The 23,450-nt window shown below is 41.4% G+C and overlaps 1 protein-coding gene across 1 annotated transcript in view; it reads right to left on the minus strand.

Annotated features, from left to right (window-relative positions):
- The window catches only part of LOC124292146 (CCR4-NOT transcription complex subunit 1-like), a 52,077-nt gene extending 33,662 nt beyond the window's left edge, over positions 1-18,415 (minus strand). Inside the window, 18 exon segments of the mRNA XM_046729195.1 lie at positions 287-446; positions 609-763; positions 855-977; positions 1,479-1,598; positions 2,010-2,117; positions 3,269-3,401; positions 9,545-9,672; positions 10,202-10,369; positions 10,883-10,987; positions 11,198-11,324; positions 11,477-11,532; positions 11,788-11,897; positions 13,816-13,942; positions 14,222-14,238; positions 14,400-14,580; positions 15,169-15,267; positions 15,869-15,976; positions 17,961-18,415. Of these exon segments, the coding sequence (XP_046585151.1) occupies positions 287-446; positions 609-763; positions 855-977; positions 1,479-1,598; positions 2,010-2,117; positions 3,269-3,401; positions 9,545-9,672; positions 10,202-10,369; positions 10,883-10,987; positions 11,198-11,324; positions 11,477-11,532; positions 11,788-11,897; positions 13,816-13,942; positions 14,222-14,238; positions 14,400-14,580; positions 15,169-15,267; positions 15,869-15,976; positions 17,961-18,062 (2,127 nt within the window). The 5' untranslated portion in view covers positions 18,063-18,415.
- Positions 18,416-23,450: the final 5,035 nt, after the last annotated feature.

A 23,450-nucleotide genomic window follows, 5' to 3' on the forward strand; every position in this document is an offset into this window, starting at 1 on the left:
CAAATTTTTGTTGAAATATATCGAACGTTTTTCAGTTATGTTCCGGAAACGAAATGATTACAAACAGATCGACGAGGGGTTGACTATATCCCCCAGCATTACATGCCGGATACATTGGATGTACACCATCTAATGAATTGTTCACAAACATCAGAATACTGTTGGTCTGTTATGGATTCAAAAGAACTATGTTAGAAAATAGATTTAGATGAACCCTCAAACAGCTTTTCACAATAATATCCAACATGTTTCAAGTTGTTAGTTAAATGTGATGGTTTGTACTCACGGGGTTAACCATGCCTGATGGAGTGAAGTTTGCTGGGGGCTGCTGTGGTGGCTGCTTGGGGCCTACTACACCGGGTGGTGCTTGTCTGTTGCGGTTGAGAATCAAACTTGCATTGGTGAACATCGTCGCAATGGATTCCGACAGCTCTTGAGACACTTGGCTGTAAAGGCAACAATCATTCAGTCATGTAGTGTTAATAAGAGAAACAAAATTGGAAACGATACATGAACCTCCACAAAGTAGGCACACTGTTTCATAGAATGAACACATTTTTTCTGCGAAATTAATCCTAGAGAATACAAGGAAGACTGATGTTACATACTTGGCCCAGGTCTTCAGGCAGGTGAGCATAGTTACAATTGTATCTGGTGGCAACTGTTGGCTCTTCATTTGTGGCAGTTCTTCCTTCACCGGTGCACCGACCAGCTGAGGACATCGTCTCTTCAGGAACGTTACACAGGCTTGAATGAATGGTTCCTGAAACGAAACCATCTTCAAATAGTGTCATTTATGTCACTCAATAGTAATGTATAAATGTCACACAGACAACAGAATCTAAATGTCCAACCTTGTGTTCTCCGATCTTGTCTGTCAACCACTTGTCCAGTTTCAGGTACTCTCGTCTAGAGGCGAGGCACGCAAGGTCAATCACAAATGCAAATGGGGTGGCATTCAGCAGCATGGAGAGGGCCTGCAAACAAACATACAACCGTCAGGCAGAGTTGTCACCACTATAACAAACAACATTGGTTATGTGTTGACCTAATATGGAATGATCTGATCAAATATCATCTACTACCCACAAGTCTACCAACAAACAAGAGAGGCTAGCCTCAAGAGGTATTGTCAAGCATATGTTGGGTAATGAAAGTGCCAGAATGACACAAGTGTGGAATTCACTGTCAAATACAACTAACATCAACCAAAACAGCAAATGAGTTAAGATTGAGGATACTTTGTTCAGGCATACGTGACTAATTTACATGATAAAATTGGCAGTGCCTCAGCCATATCTCAAAAACAATACATAAAAGCATTTGTTATACAAATAAAAATGTGAAGAACTACCTTGACCTATCACAGATTGACATTTGAAACTGGCATGTTACTATAATAAGACAGCGATACAAACAACATTTACACCGATGAGAATTCAACACAGACCTACAAGTATATTGTACAAGAACCATACCTTTAGATCTTGTGCAACATCCAAAATCCGTGACAGTCGAGTCTGATCATGAGGCTCCCCTCTCATGTACCATTCTGCCATTGAGTGCATTATAAGCGTCCGAATTGTACTGGAGTGTCCCTATAAAGAGAAAAACACATAGGTTGATATTATCTGCAGGCCTGGAGAGACAAGCATGGGCAAGTTTGTTGGTAAAGTCAGGAATATAAAGTCAGAATGCTCTGTTTTAATGAAAAAATACTTTGATCAAAGTGAGCCCATTTCTCAATCAAGTACAGTTGAATGAACAAACAATTGGGGAAAGTAAATAAGCATGCTAAATTCAATCATTCTGCACCACAAACATTTGGGTCTCCACTAAATTTCAGTACATTACATGGACAACTATAAGCTGAGCTTATAAGAACAATTGCTCAGCACAGGCTTCAGATTATGGTCACTGACTAGAATAATCTGATCCTGTAAAAGTTACTGTACAATCACTTTATGGAAGCAAAAGGAACATGTTACCAGGACTCATGACAAGTGTACCTGATGGTGCCAAGCATAATGGAGAACCACAGCGGAATTTGCATGGCTGCCTAAGAAAATTGGCATAAGAGTTGCGATCAGTTCTTGTTTGATGGTGTTCCATGTAGGCTGAAAGTGAAGAATTTCACGGATAAAACTTGGGCATTGATGACTTTAAAAAAGTCACTAAGATCATCATTAGAAACATGTCTGTCCTGCTGGTTCTTTTACTGAAGACAAATGTTTATTTGATGTTTAGCGTATGACTCAGCAATATTCCAGCTATTTCGCATCATTCCGTAAATAACTGAGTCTGGACCAAACATTCCAGTGATCAACAACAAGAGTATTGATCTACGCAATTGTGATACAATGGCATGTGTCAACCAAGTCAACGTGCCTGATCACCCAACCCGTTAGACGCTCCCTTACGACAAGCATGGTTTGCTGATGGCCAATTCTAAGACAGAAATGAAAGCAACAGGACTTCAATGAAGAAATAACAATCAACGTCTGAATAACATGCTTGAATGGTAGTGGTGGTCAGATTAATTGAAAAAATCGAAGATTGGTCGCAATGACCAAACGACCAAGCAATCGAAAATGTTTTCTCATAATCGAACACAAACAATTTTGGAGCACTTGTTTGCATTAACAATATTTTTTCACAAGGTTGGTTTGTCTGTGTCATTAAATTTACATTTCATAGCACTACAAGCTCGTTCCAAGTCATGATTGAATTTATCTTATAGATTCCAGGAAATTTATGTCCCTAACATACTGGCCTATGTGAAATATGAAAATGCATTTTGTGCAATTTGCAAAACAACCAAAGAACTACATGTATTTTCGTTATTTATTTTGTGCATTAACAAAGATAACAGGAACATTTAATAAATGATGCTAACCAATTATTTTCGATGATTGATCGGTTGGAATGGACCAATCATCAATTATGAGATTTTAACCAATTCCCAACACTATTGAATGGGCAAACTAACGTCTACCAAGGCAAAACTCATTTCCCAGAGTGAAGTGCCCAAGACAGACTTCTATTCCCAGACCACATCTAACAGGTTGTTTTTTGTTATTGAACACCACACTCAGCACAATTACAGGTACATATAACAGTCTGGACCAAACAAGCCAGTAATTAACATAATGAATATTGATCTACACAATAGGGATATGATACCATTCATCTTATCCCAATACTCGCCTTCAATGGCAAGCATGGGTTGCTGAAATCATTGGAGAGTGTGGACTGATATAATACATACTGTTGTTTGCAACAGGGCAAGGACTAGCATATCAGGGCACTTCTGGGAGGGGTATTTGAACAGATCCCAGACTGCCTGGTAGTGGCCTGCCTCTGCCAGACGCAGCAATGACTCCACCAGGTTCAAGGATTTCCTGCAATAAGGCAAAGTCATGTTCAACTTGTTTGTCTCGTCCTATAAGCCCAGTAAATTCAAACCAGGTTAAACAATTGAGGAAATATTGAGTAAATATAGCTTTATGCTGATGTCTCAGTGGTTTTCCAGCAACATCACGGCAGGGGGACATCAGAAATAGGTTTCGCATATTGCACCATATAGTGGAACATCAAACCTGGACCTTTGATTAGGTATCATCACTGGTAATCAATCTTGAACCTTTGACATGGCTACCTTGGTGGGTAATCAAACTTGAACCTTTGACATTTCAAACAACTGCTCAACCAGTAGACCACTCCACCATTCCTGGGTAATAAGCTTCTTAAATTCAACTATATTTACTGAAACTTAGCTAAACCTGTAGAGGTTTCCAATTCTTTGAAGAGAATCGTCCTTGGGGTATATATATGCATTTGCTGCGGCTGAAAATGTCATGTGACAGTTGTATCAATGTTTTAATAAAAATATTGTACAATAAATACATCTTTTTTTATCTATTATACGGCCCCCACCACGTTGAGTTACCTCCCTGCTACGCATTCACAGCACACCAGGTAAGCACCTAGGCCCGTATCATCATTCTTTCTGCTGAATAAATCAGTGAACAGAACTGCGGGGAGGTTGGTGGCCCAACCCCAAGAACAATTCTCTTCAAAGAATTGGAAACCTCTACAGGGATTAGCTAATTCTTTTTCATAGAGATCGTCCTTGGGGTACATATATGCATTAACTCAGACTCCCAAAGACCAGAGGCTAGGGAGGAGGGAATTCTGTCAGAGTACAAATAAATAGCGATCGTTCTTGAGAAAGGAACTGACGCCATAACACTCATCTGTCACGTGTCCCGAAGCTTCTGTGAGAGGCATGATGGGAGGGTAACCGACAGGGAGGAACGTACTGAGACCAAACCTCACAAGTTAAGCAAGACAGTTTGCACACTGTGCGAAAGTAAAAAACCCTGCCCACATCGTGAATCTATAAAGAGCACCATAAGGGGGAAGCCAACGTACAACCGACCAGTATCTCATGAGAGAAATCGAAAGTAGTTAGATATGTCAACAGCGGATATATCAATTATACACAATTGAAAAACAGCGTCAACTGTCCAGATAACCAAGACTCACTCGGTCAGGGTGGCAGGACACTGTCCACTGGAGAGAACAGAACGGCCAAAATGCGCTCGATCACGTGAATGTGCATCAAGCTAATAGAGCCTTATAAAAGTGCTAGGCCTGCTCCAAATAGCGGCAGAGCATATCTCTTCAATGGGCAGTGCCGATGCAAAAGCCTTTGAAGTGGCCACTGCCCTGACCGAGTGAGCCTTCAACCCCTCAGGGGGAGGCTTGCCCATAGCCTGATAAGCACTACAAATGACCTATACAAGCCAGCGAGATAGGGTCTGTTTGCTAGCCGGCATCCCAGCCTTCCTGCCACCGTAACAGCAGAACAGATGGGTACCCGTACGGATCCCTTGTGTTCGTTTGATATAGACCTTGAGGGTCTTACGGACATCCAACGAGAGAGAGCTCATAGCGGGACCACCTATCCTCATATTGAACGTTTGTTGAATCCCGCCTCGAAGCCAGAATTGTGTCTGCAACTGCTGCAGGAATTCCACGTGACTTGAGGTTAGACCTGACAGAGGCCAAGTCATCCACTGAATCCTTGGATGTCCGGTCGCAAAGGTAATAGAACAGGAGGCTGAGCCAGCTGAGAATTACCAGAAACCAGCTCTGTGATGGCCAAAGCGGTGCCAGTAGCACAAGTAGCCGAGCTGGCTGGGTGGACAGCTGGGGGAGGACCCGGGGAATGAGAGGTAGAGGCGGAAACGCCCACAGCACCTTGCCCGTCCAATCCTGCAGGAACGCGTCGGAAGCCAACGCCCTCTGGTCGGGTATTCGAGAGCAGAACATGGGTATCTGATTCGTCCCGCCGGATGCAAACGGATCCACCTGGAACAATCAGTAAAACTGGATATAACTCCGAATATCTGCCGGTCGAGCATCCACTCGTACGGGGCCAGGATCCGCCGAGAGAGAGCGTCTGCTTGCACGTTCTCCAGCCCCGAGAGATAAACAGGAATCACCTGACAGTCACACTGGTCGCACCAGAGGAGAAATTCCAACGTCTCCCGAAGGAGCTCTAGGGACACCGTGCCACCTTGCTTCAGGATGTACGTCATGGCCGTACGGTTGTCCAACTGAAGACGAGCCACCAGGGCTTCGGCTTCTGACCTGAGTCTGGACACTGACAGACTGCCCAGAACACACACCCAGCCCGTGGGGGACGCATTGGTTTGAACGGTAAGAGCTGGCGTCGGGATTTCCAAAGGGACCCCCTTGGAGAGATTCCAGACATTGGTCCACCACTGAAGGTGAGGAGACAACCACCCGGTGACTGTGAGACACTTTTCCAGATCCTCCGAGTGAGCCCACAGACTCGCTAAAGCTTGCTGTATAGGGCGCATCCTCAACAGAGATAGTTGCCGCCTTATGACCCAGTAGACGGAGCCAAGTCCGTGCTGGTGCCTGGGGCTGGGAGAGGAACGAAGACACCATCTCACGTAGTCTGCTGACCCGGTCGGGCGACGAGACAAGACCCTTGTGAGTTGTGAACCACACCCCGAGAAAAACCAAGTCCTGGGTGGGTACCAGGTCGGATTTCTTGAGGTTTATGATCCACCCTAGCCAAACTAGAATGTCTATCACCGTGTGGGTAGAATCTAGGCTCGCTGGCTGAGTTAGAGCGTTGAGCAACCAGTCGTCTAGGTAAGGGTAACAACGCCTTCCTTGCGATCTTGCGAGGGTAGCCGGCACTAACATGAGCTTGGTGAAAACCCTGGGGGCAGTGGATATGACGAAGGGGAGCACCGTGAATTGGTAATACATCCCGTCGTAAGAGAACCGGAGGTACTGCTTGAACCATGGATGAATTGGCACATGTCGATACGCATCCTTTAGGTCGATCAACGTAAGCCAATCGCCGGGCTGAACAGAGGAGATCACCGAGCGAAGTGTCTCCATCTTGAAGGATGGAACCTCTAGCGTGCGATTCAACCCCTTTAGGTTGAGAAAGGGACGGAACCCGCCGTCCTTCTTCGGAACAAGAAAGTACGTGGAATAAAACCCTGCCGGTTCCTCGCCCGGTGGTATGCGGATTGCTGATTTGTCCAGCAAAGCCTGAACTTCGTCTCGCAGTACACCCGCCTTGACCGGACATGACGGCACCGGAGTGCAACGCATGCCGGTGAACTCTGGCAGGCCTCGCTTCCACAGTGGTAGATGGCCGACACTGACGTTGGATAGCACCCAAGTGTTGCTGGTAGCCTTCTCCCACTCTGGCAGGAATAGAGAGAAGCGGCCCCCCACTGGGACGTGTGGTAAGAGGGCGTGAGTGGTCACCTGCAGATGAACTGACTAGGACGGACCCACGGTGACAGCCTGCAGGTTTAACGGGAGGTCAGGGCAGGAATAGAGAGAAGCGGACCCCCACTGGGACGTGTGGTAAGAGGGCGTGAGTGGTCCCCTGCAGATGAACTGACTAGGATGGACCCACGGCGACAGCCTGCAGGTTTAACGGGAGGTCAGGGCAGACCCCCCACGACCGCGAAAAGGCTGCTGGGAGCCAGACAAAGAGGCCTGCTCCTTGCCCTTGCCTTTGGCGGGACGGCTCCTCCTCCTACCTCTACCCAGCGGCCTAAGCCAGCTGGCAGACTCGGGCATAGGCTGCGCCCCAGAGGAAGAACCTGCTACGGGAGCCAGAAACCAGCTGTTGCTCCAACTAGGCCTTAGAATCCTTGAAGGAGGTAGCTGCTGCAGCAGCCTCCCGATTGACCTGCTGCGCCCCCGGATATGTCGTTCCCAGCCGAAACGGAAAGGCCAGCAAGGTCAGCTGTGTTGCTGCTGAATAACGAGATGTAGACAGCCACAGCTTGCGCATCCCCATGACTGTGCACATCACCGTGGACACAGCAGACCGCAAAGAGTCTCGCGTCAGGTGGGCCTGCACTTCGGATAATTGGCGAAGCAGAACAACGTTCGGGGAAACGTCCCCAGTAGGGGCGGCGCCCGCTAGGGCAAACAGTGGAACTAACCGCCCTTGCTTAGCAGCCAGGGCTGCACCTGAGGAAGCCAACCCTCCCCCGAGGGCAACCGAAGTGAACACGTACTCGTGAAACACCGGCACAAAGAACAGAGAATCATCCCCCAGCTGGTACCTCTTAATAAGTTCGGGTAAATCGAACCGAAGGCGTGACCCAACCAGGAGGGGATCCATCACAAGGGAAGGCAAGATACGGAGCTATGTCTGGGAGGGTTGCCTAGGGGCAAACGCCTCACCCGGCAGGCGGAACTCAGTCGAGTCTGAGCGACATGTCGGCACCGCGGCTTGGGGTATATACCCGGCAATACGTTGCCTAACATCCCGGAGAGCGGACGAGAAACGGAAAGTACCCTCCGACTCGTAGACCTCCCCAACCTCCATAGACTCGGCACCCGATCCCGAGTCAGATTTCGGGTCTCCACGTGAAGAGGAGCCGAACCCCGACCCGGTGAGAGGCCGAGCCACAGGCGCTGTGGGAAGGGAAGCGCCGAAGGAACTCTCCGCTCCGGCAACCGACACAATACTCGAACCCCGGTCCCGAGATACAAGAGGAAGCCCGGACAGAACCGGCTCCTCCTCTCTCATAGGGCGGGGTGGCACAGGGATTGGAACATCAGGAATCCTCAACGGACCCTGTGCCAGCACCGAGAGGGGGACTGGGAGCGAACCCACCCCCCGGACTCTCGGTCCCCCATTCAGAGTGGGCGAGGAACTCCTGGCGGAGACCTCTAACGGACTCATGAACAAGGGACTTCACAGAGTCAATAGGCTGCTGAAACAATTGAGTGATGATTGACATATCAAAACCACTAGATTGGGATTCAGGGGCGGAAATAACTTAAAAATTGCTAGTGTACTCCGGTACAACGGCACATGTAAAATCACTTGCCCTGATAATTTTTCCACTGTACCAGCCGTTTTCTTGTTGATCTTTCAAATAAACAACATAATTTGCAATGGAAAGTCAATTGGACACCTGTACAGTGTGATACACAAATTTGCTTGCCCGACAGCACTGGACTTGGACGCCGGGCAATGGGTTATTTCCACCCCTGTGATTGAGATTGGGAATGCGACTTATGCGAAGACCTAGGTTTAGCTTGTTGACCCTTTTTGGCTTTGGACGGGGGAACCTCCTTTGTCAGTTTCCCTCCCGCCTCTGCAATTTCTTATAAAAAAAAGGAAATCAGCCGACCGTCTCTTCTGGGCCCGGGGGAAAAGGCCATACACAGTTCGCAGGTTTCTGGGTTATGCCCTGCTTTCTCTAAACAGCACAAGCATTTGTCATGCTTATCAGCTCTAGGGATATTCTGCCCGCAGACAGTACACCCAGTAAATGCCTGAAAGCAAACACGCAAGCATGTAGCTAACGGTGGAACACAACAGCATAAATATACACGTACAAAACATTGAAAATTACGTGAATGTGACCACGCAACATGAAGTACTTGGTTAATAACGCAATATTTCAACCACGTAGCACGCTAAACTTCCCGCCATGGAATAGCAACATGTGTGTAAACCACGGGAAAGTTAGCGTAGAAAATTTAATACAAAGTCACATAAATGAGAAATAACAGACTGCAAAATCAATAAAACTGTTCTTTTTCTTTCAAGAACGAATAAAGACCATACATACAGTTGTTGAAGTCTCAGACATTCTTCACAAGAAAAATAAATCAGCTAGTAACTCGGAACACATGTGAATGCTTAAGTGACAGTAGAAGGAATGATGATACGGGCCTAGGTGCTTACCTGGATTGCTGCGCATGCGTAGCAGGGAGGTAACTCCACGTGGTGGGGGCCGTATAATAGATAAAAAAGATTTATATTTATTGTACAATATTTTTATTAAAACATTGATACAACTGTCACATGACATTTTCAGCCGCAGCAAATGCATATGTACCCCAAGGACGATCTCTATGAAAAAGAAATATCATGTGCATTACATGATACCTGCTCTATCAAGTCTGCACATCACACTGGTTATAACGTTGTTAACTACATTATACATACCAAGTAGCAACCTCTCTGTCCTCATCATTGGGTGTGGATTTGAGGATGTCAATGACCACTGTATCACCTGGGTAGTCCGCAAAACTGAAGACATCAGGATTCCGCAATGACTGTATGATAAATGATAGCTGAAACACAAAGGTCATTTCATGAATCTTCTTGATGCTAACCCAGAAAGTTTTTAGCTGCATGAAGCATAATAGATGAAAAACAAAACTTCCGTGAACATGGACATAATCATCTTGTTTCTTGTTCATGACACTTCTGTACATATTGGAGAAACAATGTAAATGTTAGTTGCGAACACTTTTGTGGGCTGATTACCAATAGTATCACTGAACTGAACTGTTTGTCAGAGATGATGCCAAGGGTTATCACACATACGCTTACAATCCAAACTTGTAACTAGCTTTAGCGAGGCTTATATGATATCCTTATTATACCATGCTACTATGGGAGAACATGAGGCTCATGTCCATACACTGTTGATAATGCCTAATTTACTGAGGCACTGTTCTCTTTGGAGAAAGGACACAACCATACGAATGTAGGCAGTATGTTGAATGTCACACTCGGTAATATTCCAGCTCTTCTGACAAGCATGGGTTACTGAAGACTAATGCTACCAAGAACATCATAGGTGTATGTTTGCTGTACCTGTCCTTCTGTGTTACTCCATGGCTTGAAGATGTACTCTACTGGGAAGATGTCTTGAAGGCCTCGGAACAAGCCCTCCATCAGCAGCTTCAGGCCTTTCTTGTTGTTCACATAGAAGCCCTTGTGATCCAGCTGGCCAACCACCTCCTTCCAGTTAAGAAGTGGTGCCTACAGAAACAGGTCATGTGTGTATAATGGGAGCAACTGAATGTTGAACTAAGTGAACAATGAGCTGGTTTCGTTACATTTTGTCAGATCGATAATCGCTAGTGTTAGATCGATAATCAACCGATTTTAATCGTTTGGATGGTCATTTCATAGTCAAATACCTACGTTAGCGAACTAACTTCCGGGATGTTGTCAACACGTGTCAATTGTTAACGCTAGCAAGTTACTTATATTTGCAGGGTCTTTGGATCATTAAGTATCCTATCGTCTTACATTTCTGACCGTTATATGTTTTTGATCGGCCACTACAATTCCCGTTTATAGCGTGATAATGCGAGAAAATCCCCGCTATCGTTCTGACATTGATGTGCTACGTCACTGAGTCACGTCACTGAGTCTGACCATCAATGTAAGTAGTTGAGCAACATATTACACTTCTGTATATGAAAGTGTTTAGAGAACACCCACCACCAGTTATTGTGCTGACATGCTTAACCTCTGAGGTGTACTTACAAGATCCTTCACAACCTGCACAAAGATCTCTACATTCCAAGTTGTTACTCCTGGTGTGTCTATTCTGTCTTTGTCCGACCATCCACTACCAACAGCCACGGAGGTCTGAAATACACAACATGAAAATCAAACATTGTTTATAACTGTCATGTAAACATATCAACAGATAATTATTATATGTCTATTTCATGAAATATGTGTGCTACTATCACTAGTTGAATATCCTTGAAGTTACAGATACTAAAATGGCAAAATGTATCAAGTGAAACATTCATGCAGAAGAATCTGTCTTGTTCTACAAAGTGCAAGTCCTACCGGTGCTGGCTGCGACTCTCCCAGTCCTGTGGGCGTGTGGGCCATCATCCCTAGGACTCGGGCAACCGAGGTAGGTGTCAACTCTCGGAAACCAAACTGCATAAGATGGTTCCTGCATTCTTCAACACTGGAAGTACAATAATTACCCATTATTAATAAATATATTTACCAACACAATAAGTACAACAATTCCAATTGTCAATGAATGCATTTACAAAGACATACGGACTGATTTCCAGGGTCTCATCTTTACTGTGAAAGCAAACACTGATACGTATCGTAGAGGTACAGCTGTATCCTGCCTCCAGTATCATGTCTGCCAGAGAGGCATCCATCTGGAATAAGTGAAAGAAAAGGTTCACACGCTGTACAGCAAAACAAAATCACCAACAAAGCTACAAAAATTGCAGAAAACAAGTGAAATGCAAGATAATTCTTAACTGAGTGCATCAAAATGCATAATAAAGTATTGTCCACCAGGAGAATTAAAACTAAATTGTCTTCATGCTTTTTCATCATTCACAAACATTCAGAATATAGTTACAGGTATAAACAGTGGTTTATCTAAATGAACGAATGTTTATACCAACCATTGACTTGGGCATGCTGAGTGTATCTGCAAGTTTCTCTATGGGTATGTCTTCAGTGTTGGGGAACAGTAAAGGAGAAAGAACTGCTGGTGCTCGTTCTCGGGGAAAATCTGCAACCACGACATGTCTTAAGATGTGTATACATAACATCAGGTTAGTGAAGTTGAATCAAACTCTTCGTCATTCCCTTGTTCTTACAAAGTGTTCAGACCATGTTCACACTAATAACTCGATAAACGCAAATATATTAAAGACAATATCTCTAAAGTACTTCCGGTTGAACGACTCATTAACACATAAAATGCACACATGTAATCAGGGATGTATACCTAGACAGATTGCTTGTGATTGGTTAGACAATGAAATGCTGCAGAACCAATTGATACAAGAGTAGAAGTGAGCACAGCTCACATACCCCCGCTTCCCACTTTGGGGGATTGAAATGACTGATATTGATATATATAATGTGACAAGGATCAGCAGCTCACAAAACTTTCTCCTTGACTCTACTAAACTTTATATACATGTTAGATAATAGTTTTGCCATGTACGGATTACAGTAATAATTTATGGAAACATGATTTGTTTGTGTTTTCCGTGGAAACCTGATATACAATTGAACTTGACTGTCTCATGTTGCACACAATGAAGTGGACGTAGATGAAGATTGTTATTTTTTAGCACATGGCATATCTGTGGGTCATGATTAACTTGTGTATTAAGTTTGGTGAACCTAGCATGTATAGTTTGGGATGATATGCTGTGGCCAGGTGACCATCAAACACATTTTGCACTAAGTCGTGTTTCCATGGAAACAGCCAAAAAACAAAATTCTGAAGAAAAAAAAATAGCAAAAGGCACATCAATGAGTAATGATTAACATGTGTGTGAAGTTTGGTGAACCTAGCATGTAAACTTTAAGAGATATGCTCCGGACAAAACCATCAAACACATTTGGCACCAAGTCGTGTTTCCATGGAAACAGCAATAAAACAAAATTCTGAAAAAAAAATAAAATAGCAAAAGGCACATCAATGGGTAATGATTAACATGTGTGTGATGTTTGGTGAACCTAGCATGTAAACTTTAAGAGATATGCTACGGACAAAGTTTCGGGACGTAAGGACGGACAGACGGAAGGACAGAATGAACGCTATATACCCCTGTTATTTCGTAGAGGGGGTATAATAAGAGAGAGTCTGCATGGATGAGAGACCAAAGAGTAGTACCAGTACCATGGTATGACTGAAAGACTTTTAAGCAGCATTATACCAAATCTACGTCCACTTCATTGTGTGCAATACTGCACAGTATTACCTGTTTACTGCAACACGCTTTTCAAATGAAAAGTACTGAAATACTGGTATATTGGGTGAAACATATTGGCAAGTTTTGTCATAATCTCTGTGATTTAAGTTACTACCTGCACAGACATTCATTCACCTCTTATGTTTCCATTTGTAATTAATTGACAAAACAACATACTTTACTAAATACTAAATTTTTCAAAATGGGAAGAATCCCCAACTATCCAACTTCTTTTGTGATTAATATCAGAAAAATGTCATTTGGTTTTATTGTCTTAGTATGCAATAGTATTGTTAACTGAAAAAGACAAAGTTTATATTCAGGGCAACTGGGATTTTAACCCTAGACCAGCACAAAAAGAGATGGATACAGATGTAACTCTGCACAGCATGTGTTACACCACCCTGAATCTACCACCTAGGAACACTGGCCATTTGCAACTCTTCAAAGAGATAGTAGCTTTGGTATAATGCAGCTTAAAAGTCTTTCAGTCCTACCATGGTGTGCCAGTCTAGAGTGGAACAAAACCCCAAAGATTAAATCCACCAACAAGGGTACGCCAAACATCATAACCAGGGTATTTCTGAACAAAATCACTGGATGTTTTTTTGTGACACAAAATCTGAACAGCATCAGGCATAACCCCTGCTTTATCCACAGAGGATGAGATATTCTTGGATGATACTGCACCGTGATAGTAGTCAACACAGAACTAATTACCTCTTCTGAGTGTTTTCAGGAATGCCTCCTTCTGTTCGCTGCCAATACCAAAGTGATCTTTTCCCCGCTCTAAGTGTGTCAGTAGCAGGTGGAGTACTTCAATGCAGACGTCTTGAAGCCCACCCTCCTGTCGACTTGACGTCTTAAATACACAACATTAGTCTCAGTAAGCAGAAAATACCAAAAATAGAATAAGAACAATCAGCTGTGCAATAGACAAAAAGGTTACATCTGAGCACTTTCTGAATGACATTTTACATTCAGAGCTTTCAGCTATGGGGCCATGTCAATTTACACTTGTCGAGGCATACACAAAGTATGTGATCAAAACATTTTGTGGAAGCTGTGCTGGCTGAGTGGGTTAAATCATTGACTGTGTGCTGACAATTAACTTTGAGAGAAAGACCCGTTTCATTGACAACTCTAGTGCAACTATATGTGATTCATGCCTCAAATTGCAATGCAGTGGCACATGACATGCAAATAGAGTTCACACTACAAAAGTTACAAACTTATACAGACATCCTGAATTATGGCAATACACACTGACGCCATTCTAGGTATAGTCATAGCCATGTACTCACCTGCATCCACGTATGAGCGCAGTAAGTCAGGAAGTTTTTGTTTGATGTACTGAGTGGCGTAGGTACGAGAATCAGGGCTTACAGAGTTGAGAAGCGCCAAGCCAAATACAACCTCCTGTACACGTGTGAGCCTTAAAACCTTACTCAGCTGGGGAAACAACTGTGATGACGGTTTCAAACTCTTAAAAACAAACAGAAATGGTTTGTCATTCTTCTGATAGAGACAGTAGAAAAGAGTGAATGCTGAGCAGAGAAACTATACATATATGCATGTAACTGCTATAAATTAGTTTGAGCATTTGGACTGTTACTGATCCCAGTGCTGATCCAAGTTACAACTGGCCTTCAAAACCCAAGTTTGTCATAAGACTAAGAGTCAACTGACAGGATTGTTGCTTGTTATGGCATCATAATTGAGCAGAGAGATACTCATAATCTCACAGTGTATTATCTGAACCAGAATCAATTAATAATTATTTACAGACTGCTCGCATATTGTTTAGTATGGCTTTGGACAAATTTTGTATTGCCAATATCAACTTGATACTAATATCAAATCATGTGGTCCCAAATCACCAACAGCAGCTAATCCTGTATTCCACCAATGCTATCAAGTATGTCTGTTTAAGCGAAATCTCATATATTTCAAGGCATTGAGTCTTAGAATAGACAACATCAGGTAGACAGTGTCTTATTATCATGATTATGAACAGTGAAAGATATCAGAAAATTATCTACATGAATTCCTAGTAATGGGAAAAGCATCTACCTTTTGATGGTGTAGAGGATTGTCGATGGCGTAGCACAATGTTGACACAAAGTTGGATTTACTAAAAAGTGACCCACACTCTTGAATCAGAAACTGAGTCTGGAAAGGAAACTGAAGGCTCATTTACTGACACACACAAAAAGAAAAGAATGTAAGTCCAACCTTTTCATGTTTACTCAAGTATTTTAAGCGCAGACATCGCCTCAGAACAGACATCACTCAAAGTAGCTAAGTAGCCTCAAAATCAACATGATCTGAGGAATGTCATTTTTTCACTATATCTACATTTAAATCAATCATTCCCCTTGCATGCATAAACATCAGCAGGGAATTATCCAAACCTGCTTAGAGGCTGATATCTGATCCTAAGTCTGTATCAAACAACAGCTAAAATTCTGAAATTACAACTGAAAATTTCCCCAAGGCGTTTCATTTCTCCTTAATGATGGGCCTTGGTAAACATTTAATGAATAAGAAAAGGTTTTAATATGTCAATATTCATTACTGCATTAAGTGCATGGCAAAAATTACTTCTGAATTTAGGAAAGTAAGGACAATGAGAAAATTCCCAATTCTTAACAATAAGTAACCATGTTTTTCTTGTCACGACAACTCAGTTTGGCATTCTAGATAAATAATATTTATCTAGAATGCCAAACTGATTATTTAAAATAGCCATCACAACTTGATGATAACCCACCTGGTGAAAGTCCTTGCCACTACTTTTACCATCACCACTGAAATCAACGTGAGAGAAGAGGCACCGGAACAGATGCCTATCAGCCTCCGCTCCGTGCTGGGCGACAAGCTGCAACACAAACACAAATGTTCCCAAAATCTACCGTAACAATAAAGTTATCCTAGTGGTCAATCCTTCGTGTCCCAGTTGATTGTGGGAGAAAATATTGATCACCATCAACTGTCCTATTATAATGTGATTGATACATCTTAGACTTACCATAAAAAATACATGTTTCAGTTATATATATTTTATGTAGAAAATTGGGGACAGGAGGGGGACATGTAAATTAGAATTAACAGTGGGGTCATTACTTTTTTCAGGGTTTCACAACCTGGCCATCTAAGAAATGCACATGAGAAAGGATTATGAAAAGGCATGATGCATACAAAGAAACGGAAGGGATTATTGCCAGCAAGACCCCACTGATTGAAGATAAAAATAACACCATATTCAACTGTACTGTTGTAAACGTGGTGACTCTTAAAGATAATCACATGGCACAACAGAACTCCAAGCCCTTCGAAATCATGATTTGGATACAATGATTACATTACTGCATGCATAAATGATAACCGCATATGAATCTGCAACAATACAAATGCACATCATTTGTTAAATGTCTGCAAACAGGCTATAACATTAGCCACTAATCTGAAACCTGAGTTACAGAAAATTCCTTCAGGTTTAGAAAGATCACATTATACTAGTCCATAAGCTAAGACCAATGCATGTTGAATGTTACGACCAATTACAGTTTTAGACAACTCAAGTGATTCTGGCACAAACTGCACATATATTTTGCAAATCATTTTGTCTGATTATTGCAAGCTCTAACGTACAAAACGTATATCCAGTGTGACCCTCACTCTATGAAAGTTCATACTCAAATGAACTCACACAAACAAAAAGCCAACTTTTAATGTGCAACTGCCTAAATAAGATCATTATGGTGAAGGAATCAGTACATAAAGACCAATGATTGAAATGTGTACATGGTATCTTTCATTACATGGTCAGAGATCTGAAAAGATCTAACATGTTACTGCCCTCCCCATGACCTGAAAAAGTTAACAATGAGAAGATGAACTGAGTCAACATGAGTCAAAGACTGCCAATTTCCATGGTGGTAGAGCAAATGTGAATTATGCAGAAATCATTGGATGTTGCCTATGAATATTTCAAAAACAAGATATTTTTTCTGTGAATATAAGTTATGTTAATAGCATTATCAGTTGGGGAACAAACAGTTTTATTTAAAACAATATACAACACACACTAGATATCATGCATCACCTCGGCAAGACTTCCGCCCGTATGCCCTCTTAATTATAATGATGAAGAAATATTTCTTTGAGTGGCATTTTTAGAAGTTGGAAATGTCTTTCAGTATGTTCAGATACAATTAAAGAAACTTGTTAAAACTCATCCTTATCAGATGAGGAATTATATTCAGGTGATATGATTTGACTAGGATGAAATCGAAGTGGGGATATGGGTGGAAGTCTTTCCATCACCTCTCCCTAATAAAATGAACTGTTCAGAGAACAATATTCGCTGACATGCAAAACTGACTGACACAGCTGTAATCTTATGACAGTGGTATTTTTGGAAATGACTGATCAGAAACTGAGAAAGTTCCAGTATGCAATCTTACTTATTATTTTACATTTTTCTGTTAATGTCAACTGACATATGACTCAACGTTATTTCAGACAAAATACAGATATAAAATGAAACTGAAGCATAATTAATCACAATCTTCATTGATGTTGACGAAACCGTGACATCTTTTCAGAATTCAAATCTCTTTCAGATTTTCCACATAATGTGAATCTTTGCTTCCATAAAATTTGGTCAATGGACATTCAGTATGTTATGCTATTATTTTTGTAAATGAATGAATAGCAGAAATTGTGATATCTGATCTTAAATTTCGAACTCGACAGGTACTCTGTGAATGTCAAGGCTCAATTTCCCAAATATTTATGATCTGCATGTTAAAACAACATTCTATTTCATTAATCGTTAAACAAGCATGGTTGATACTTACATGTGATATCTCAGAAACGTTTGCTTTGAAATTTTTCTTTGTTAGATTGGCAACGGAATAACTGATTTCTGCCAACGCAAATGAAAGTGAGTCCAGATTCATATTACTCCATTCACATTGAAACGAAAGCTCCAAATGCTCTTTGAAGCCTTCTCACAATCAATATAAATACAAAAACCTATTAACAAAGTTTTTAAAGAAGTCAAACGCGGCCTTTGCCGGGCCAACATCAGGAAATGTCCTGAATATTCACTGTGTCATGTTCAGACTTCTCGACATGGCGTCACAGCTGCCATATTGGCTCGTGTTCGGGTTGCTTCGTGAGTGTCCGGATGTGCATCGAGAACTGCCGAAGAATATATATTACTTTTTGGCGTACAATACTAGAGTTTAAGCGACTTAAACTCAGTGTCCTATCAATTCAATATTACTAGCAATCACTGACAACAATTTCAAACCGCCCAATAAGGTTTTCAATGATCCAAAGTTAGTGTCAGGTGACACAACACGTGACACTAGTAAAAATAGGTTATTTTTAGCGTTGATGTCAATTTGTTCTCGAATGGACAAATGAAATATTTTTCAGGTTGATTTCGAATTAGGTTTCTCTGTAATTGATATTTTGAATATAAATGGTATGTAACGGCCAGTTTTCAAACCAAATAATATTTTAATTGTTGTGACTGTCATGAATTATTACAATCTGTACTAACAGTTATAACAAGTATAATTTATTCTTGGAGGCCAGATACAATTGTTGTAGTACTGACCCAAAATAGTCACCTTAACACACCCACCCCCTACCCCCCAAAAAAGAAAGAAAGAAAGAAAGAAAGGAAAAAAAAAAACACACACACACACACACACACACACACACACACACATATACACATATATGTATGTACAAAGTAAGTTCCATGTACAAAATCAATCACCACCCTTGCCTTAAATTATGAACAGTCCTTTACTGAATTGTTGTCAAAAGCAGCCATGGCCAGAAACTGGTTCTTACAAAAAAGAAAATTAGCATACCCATGTAATAACGTCTGATAAAGTTAATGTGAACATTCAAATTGGCATGACATTGAGCAGGGGAATCAATGTTGCAAATTGTTGAACAGTTTAAATAATGACTGAAACAGCTCTGTCATATTTATTACTCTGAGAGTGAAAATCATCACTAACATAACGAAAACAAACATAAGTCTAGATGGAACCATTGGGAAAATCTTCTTTGCATTGTGCAGACAATGGTCAATAATTTCTGAGTTTTTCTTTCTTACAAACTCTCCCTGGATGTCGACATTTGCACAATGATGTTCAAGGGTGATGTGGTGGTATATCTCCAAACTAAGGAACAAACTTTTTACACAAAATCACACTTTGAACTCATCACTTAATGAGACAGTCAGTTACATTAACATTCGACACTTTTAACTTTAGGCGCTGTTGTCCATATGTGCACTGTCCAAAGAAAAATGTTGCAAGGTTTCAGTTTTTTAAAAGTCACTGCCGGCTTAAGAACCTCATGGACCAATCAGGAAGCATTATTCAAATTTTGTTTAATTCTTTAATTTTCTATTTCATGTTGGAGGAAAATGGTGAAGTGTTTTGCTCTGATTGTGCACAGTTGGATTTGTTGGCTTCAGGTCCCGGAGTTGGGTAATTCGTTCTCCCGATACACATACCAGGATAAAACAGCTTTGAGCACACTACACCATCAAAGCATTTTATCGCTGGTCTCTTAAATGCCTGCATCATACCGCCACCAGCCCTTCCTCCACATTTTTACCAAGGGGACAAACCTGGGTTTTTTCCAGGAAGCGAGTTCAAAATTCAGGAGGTACATTGTATGTTGTATCTGTGCAGGTTGTGTATACGCTGAGGGGATTGTGGAGATTATTAGTCCTTGCCAATGGCAGTTCAGGTGTCAGTCAACGTAACTTTTATGAATCAAGTAGCATTTTAATTCTGGAGAGAACAAGGTTTGTCTTTGTTGGTGAATGATTAATTGCGTGACATGGATGTCAGTTCTTATTAGGCAACAACAAAAGAACGGAACATACACCTCACCATCAGTGCTGATCCATTCTCCATCAATTTTCATCTGTATCACCAGCAAACTTCATTGATGATAGGAATGAAACACGAAAATAGAGTTTTGCTTTTAAATGTGTAAGTACATTGGACTGAACAATCAATTTACAAGTACATTGTTGTATTTATCCATAAATATCTCCTCACACTCACAAAGATGACCATGTTCAGATGGAAGCTATTACAGTGTCTCACAAAAAAGATCATCAGCCTAAATCATACACCAAATACGAGGACTAGCAGATTGTATATTTCTTCCCCAAAGTTCAAACACTATCTTGAATATATTATATTATCTACATATTGACAAAACCAAGAGTACGTCCTTCATGTCAAATGGACTGAGCCGGCTGGACTAGACCTCACACAACGGTACTGCACTTGAGGCTGGTCCCACCGATCCATGATATTCTCCAGGAGTCGACGTGATGTCGAGGTGCAGCTTTTGGTAGTGCAGAGTTGTGGCCCTTGGCTGCCAGGGTCTGTTGTTTGTGATTTGAATTCAAGTGTTGTTTATTATGATCCCTGGTTTGTCAATATCAGTGTATGTTTGGTATCAGTTGTATCTTTTGCAGTTGTTTTGCAACCTTTAATTTCTCCCACAACAAGCATCTGCATCATACATATACAGTGGAAACCCCAATGTCTCCAACTCATTTGAGACAAATTCTCGGTTGTGTCGAACTCATCTCTCGGTCCCTGCCGATTTCCTTATATTATCATTATGTGTACCCTGATGTCTCGAATTGGATGTGTCGAATTCCCGGTTGTGTCGAACTCATTTCAGGGTCCCCAAAAGTCCTAATAAGTACAAATTTACCCTTTTGTCTTGAACTGTCAAAGTTGGTTCTTGCAACTGAAAACTTCATTCACGCAATCGAAAGTCACGCTCATAAATGTGCTACCAAAAGATCCAAGGTGGGGATTAACAGACTCAACAATCAAATGGCATGTTGAACTACACAAGGTACTTGGTTATTTCCATGCTGACTGATGTGTCGAACTTTTCTCTTGGTCCCAACGAGTTTGACACAACAGGGTTTGACTGTACCACCCAAAAGAATTAAAGCCCCATTCATTGCTTTCATTTTATTGTAGATAATATATAATGGAATATAGAAAAACACAGGAAGCACTAAGTCCCGCTTTATGAACTTTGCAGCGTTTGCAAGTGTGACTGAGCATAAATGCCATTAATACTGTTAAACTGGGTCACCATTAATACTGTTAACTGGGTCACCATTAATACTGTTAAATTGGGTCACCATTAATACTGTTAAATTGGGTCACCATTTCTGATTCCCAGCAGTATATGATAACATAATCACCAAGGCACCACCATGTTGTGAAAGAAACACTGAACAAAGGTTTCATAAACCATACCTGGGGCATCAGGGGACATTTTAGAGTGAATCCCATCAGATCAAAAAATTCCTTTGACTATGAATGAGTTCAGTTTGTGGTCGGAAAACCTGGAATAATGAAGGTCTGAACAACTTGAAGCCTGCAAGCATGGTCGGGGCTTGTCTAAATACAGTAGGATTTGAACCAACGATTACTGGTTCCTGGCATGCCCAAGGGTAGCAACACTACCCCCAACTACTGTGCTCTGTGTGTGTGTGTGTGTGCGTGTGTGTGCGTGCGTGCTCTGTGTCTCTGTGTGTGTGTGTGTGTGTGTGTGTGCGTGTCTCTGTGTGTGTGCTCTGTGTGTGTGTGCGCACTCTGTGTGTGTGTGTGCTCTCTCTGTGTGTGTGTCTGTCTCTGTGTGTGTGTGTCTGTCTGTGTGTGTGTGTGTGTGTGTGTGTGTGTGCAAAGACAGCACAGCACATCTAAAATAGCAGCAGATATTCTAAACTTCAGAATTCCACTGACAAAAAACTAATAAGGGAAACAAGTTTCAAAATTTATTTATTATATACAATTTACATTATATACATGTAGCAAATCAACAATCTATACATACTGAACCAAATAAAATTAACAAGATGAAAAATAATTAGATTTGTATCTACCATACACATAATTGTTAATAAAACCAATCAAACAGTCATCTATTATGAACACCTTTATCTGTGAGTATGTAACAGGTTCTCCTCCCCAGTCACAGAGATCAAACAAATCATTCAGCATGTCGAAGTGGTAGATTATCAGGCACATACACAGAATTTGTACCCTCACCTAATTCAGCACTGGCAGCAATTTCAGTGAATTGTATTCTTCTCCCTGATAGAAACATTAATCATACTACTGACTAATTCTCAAAAAAATACAAACAAGCAAGAGTAGTATCTCAAAGAGTCCATATATTCCACATTGTCACCAATCAGGGTTCATACAAGTCTGAATTCTTAAACAATTGGAAAAAAAACTTGCAAAACAAAACATAAAATTGGCCAGGTCTTTCAATGAATGAATGCACATTTCAACATGAAGTCCACCAACTGTGTTCATCTGAAGGAATCAGGTGTTCCTTAACTTCCATTGAGCAGTATACATTAAGGCTGTAACGATTCACTCACATATTCGGTGAATCGAAACAGTAGCCCTTCATGAATTCAATTCGTTATTCGTGGTCACCAGAACCGAATATTAACGAATATTTACAATTTTTTTAAGGGAGCATGTTTTACTTGAACCCTTATGTCCTTTCCAGAGTGAGATATGCAAGAATGGAACATGTACTAGCATTGCAGTAGTGCAAGTCACGTTAGTTTGCCAAGACTGCACATGGTACTGTTAATTATAACTATTACATACCAAATTTGAGTGTCATGAGATCACTGGTTATTGCTGTGACAAATTAACACTGTCAACATGTCCGTTCCATACTGTACATCAATCACTTAACTGCAATATTGTATTAGTGAATAATTATTCGTATTCATTATCCAATATTCATGATACGCATCATATTCGACACATAGTGTATTCATTGCAGCCCTAGTATACATTGAAACCTGTTGACCTGTGACTGTACCAGTGACGTTACATGGCTGGACTCCCTTCCGCAATGATGAATCATTGTGTAATTGCAAACATACATTCTCCAGGAGTGTCGGGAATAGGAAGGTTCTATTGTACATCTCAGTCATGTAGATCATGTAAATACAAGCAATAAACTTAGAAAATGTGATTACATAATATATATAAAAGGTTCAGGATCACTCCCAAAAATTATATACCGTACATATTTAAATAAAAATTATTCTTCACAACAAAACAATGTGTGTGATTCCTTACTTGTTTCCTTCAGTATACATACATGATATTCCCCAAACGAAATCCAACGCAAGGCACCTTAATAAAGTATCCAGTACAATAGAGAATCAAGTATAATATAGTATCATGCACAAGTCTTTCCTATACAGGTAGTCTCATATATAACAGTGAAGC

The sequence above is a fragment of the Haliotis rubra genome, unplaced genomic scaffold (genome assembly GCF_003918875.1).
Source record: "Haliotis rubra isolate DU_JTF1 unplaced genomic scaffold, ASM391887v1 Scf51, whole genome shotgun sequence".
Taxonomy (NCBI): Eukaryota; Metazoa; Mollusca; class Gastropoda; order Lepetellida; family Haliotidae; genus Haliotis; species Haliotis rubra.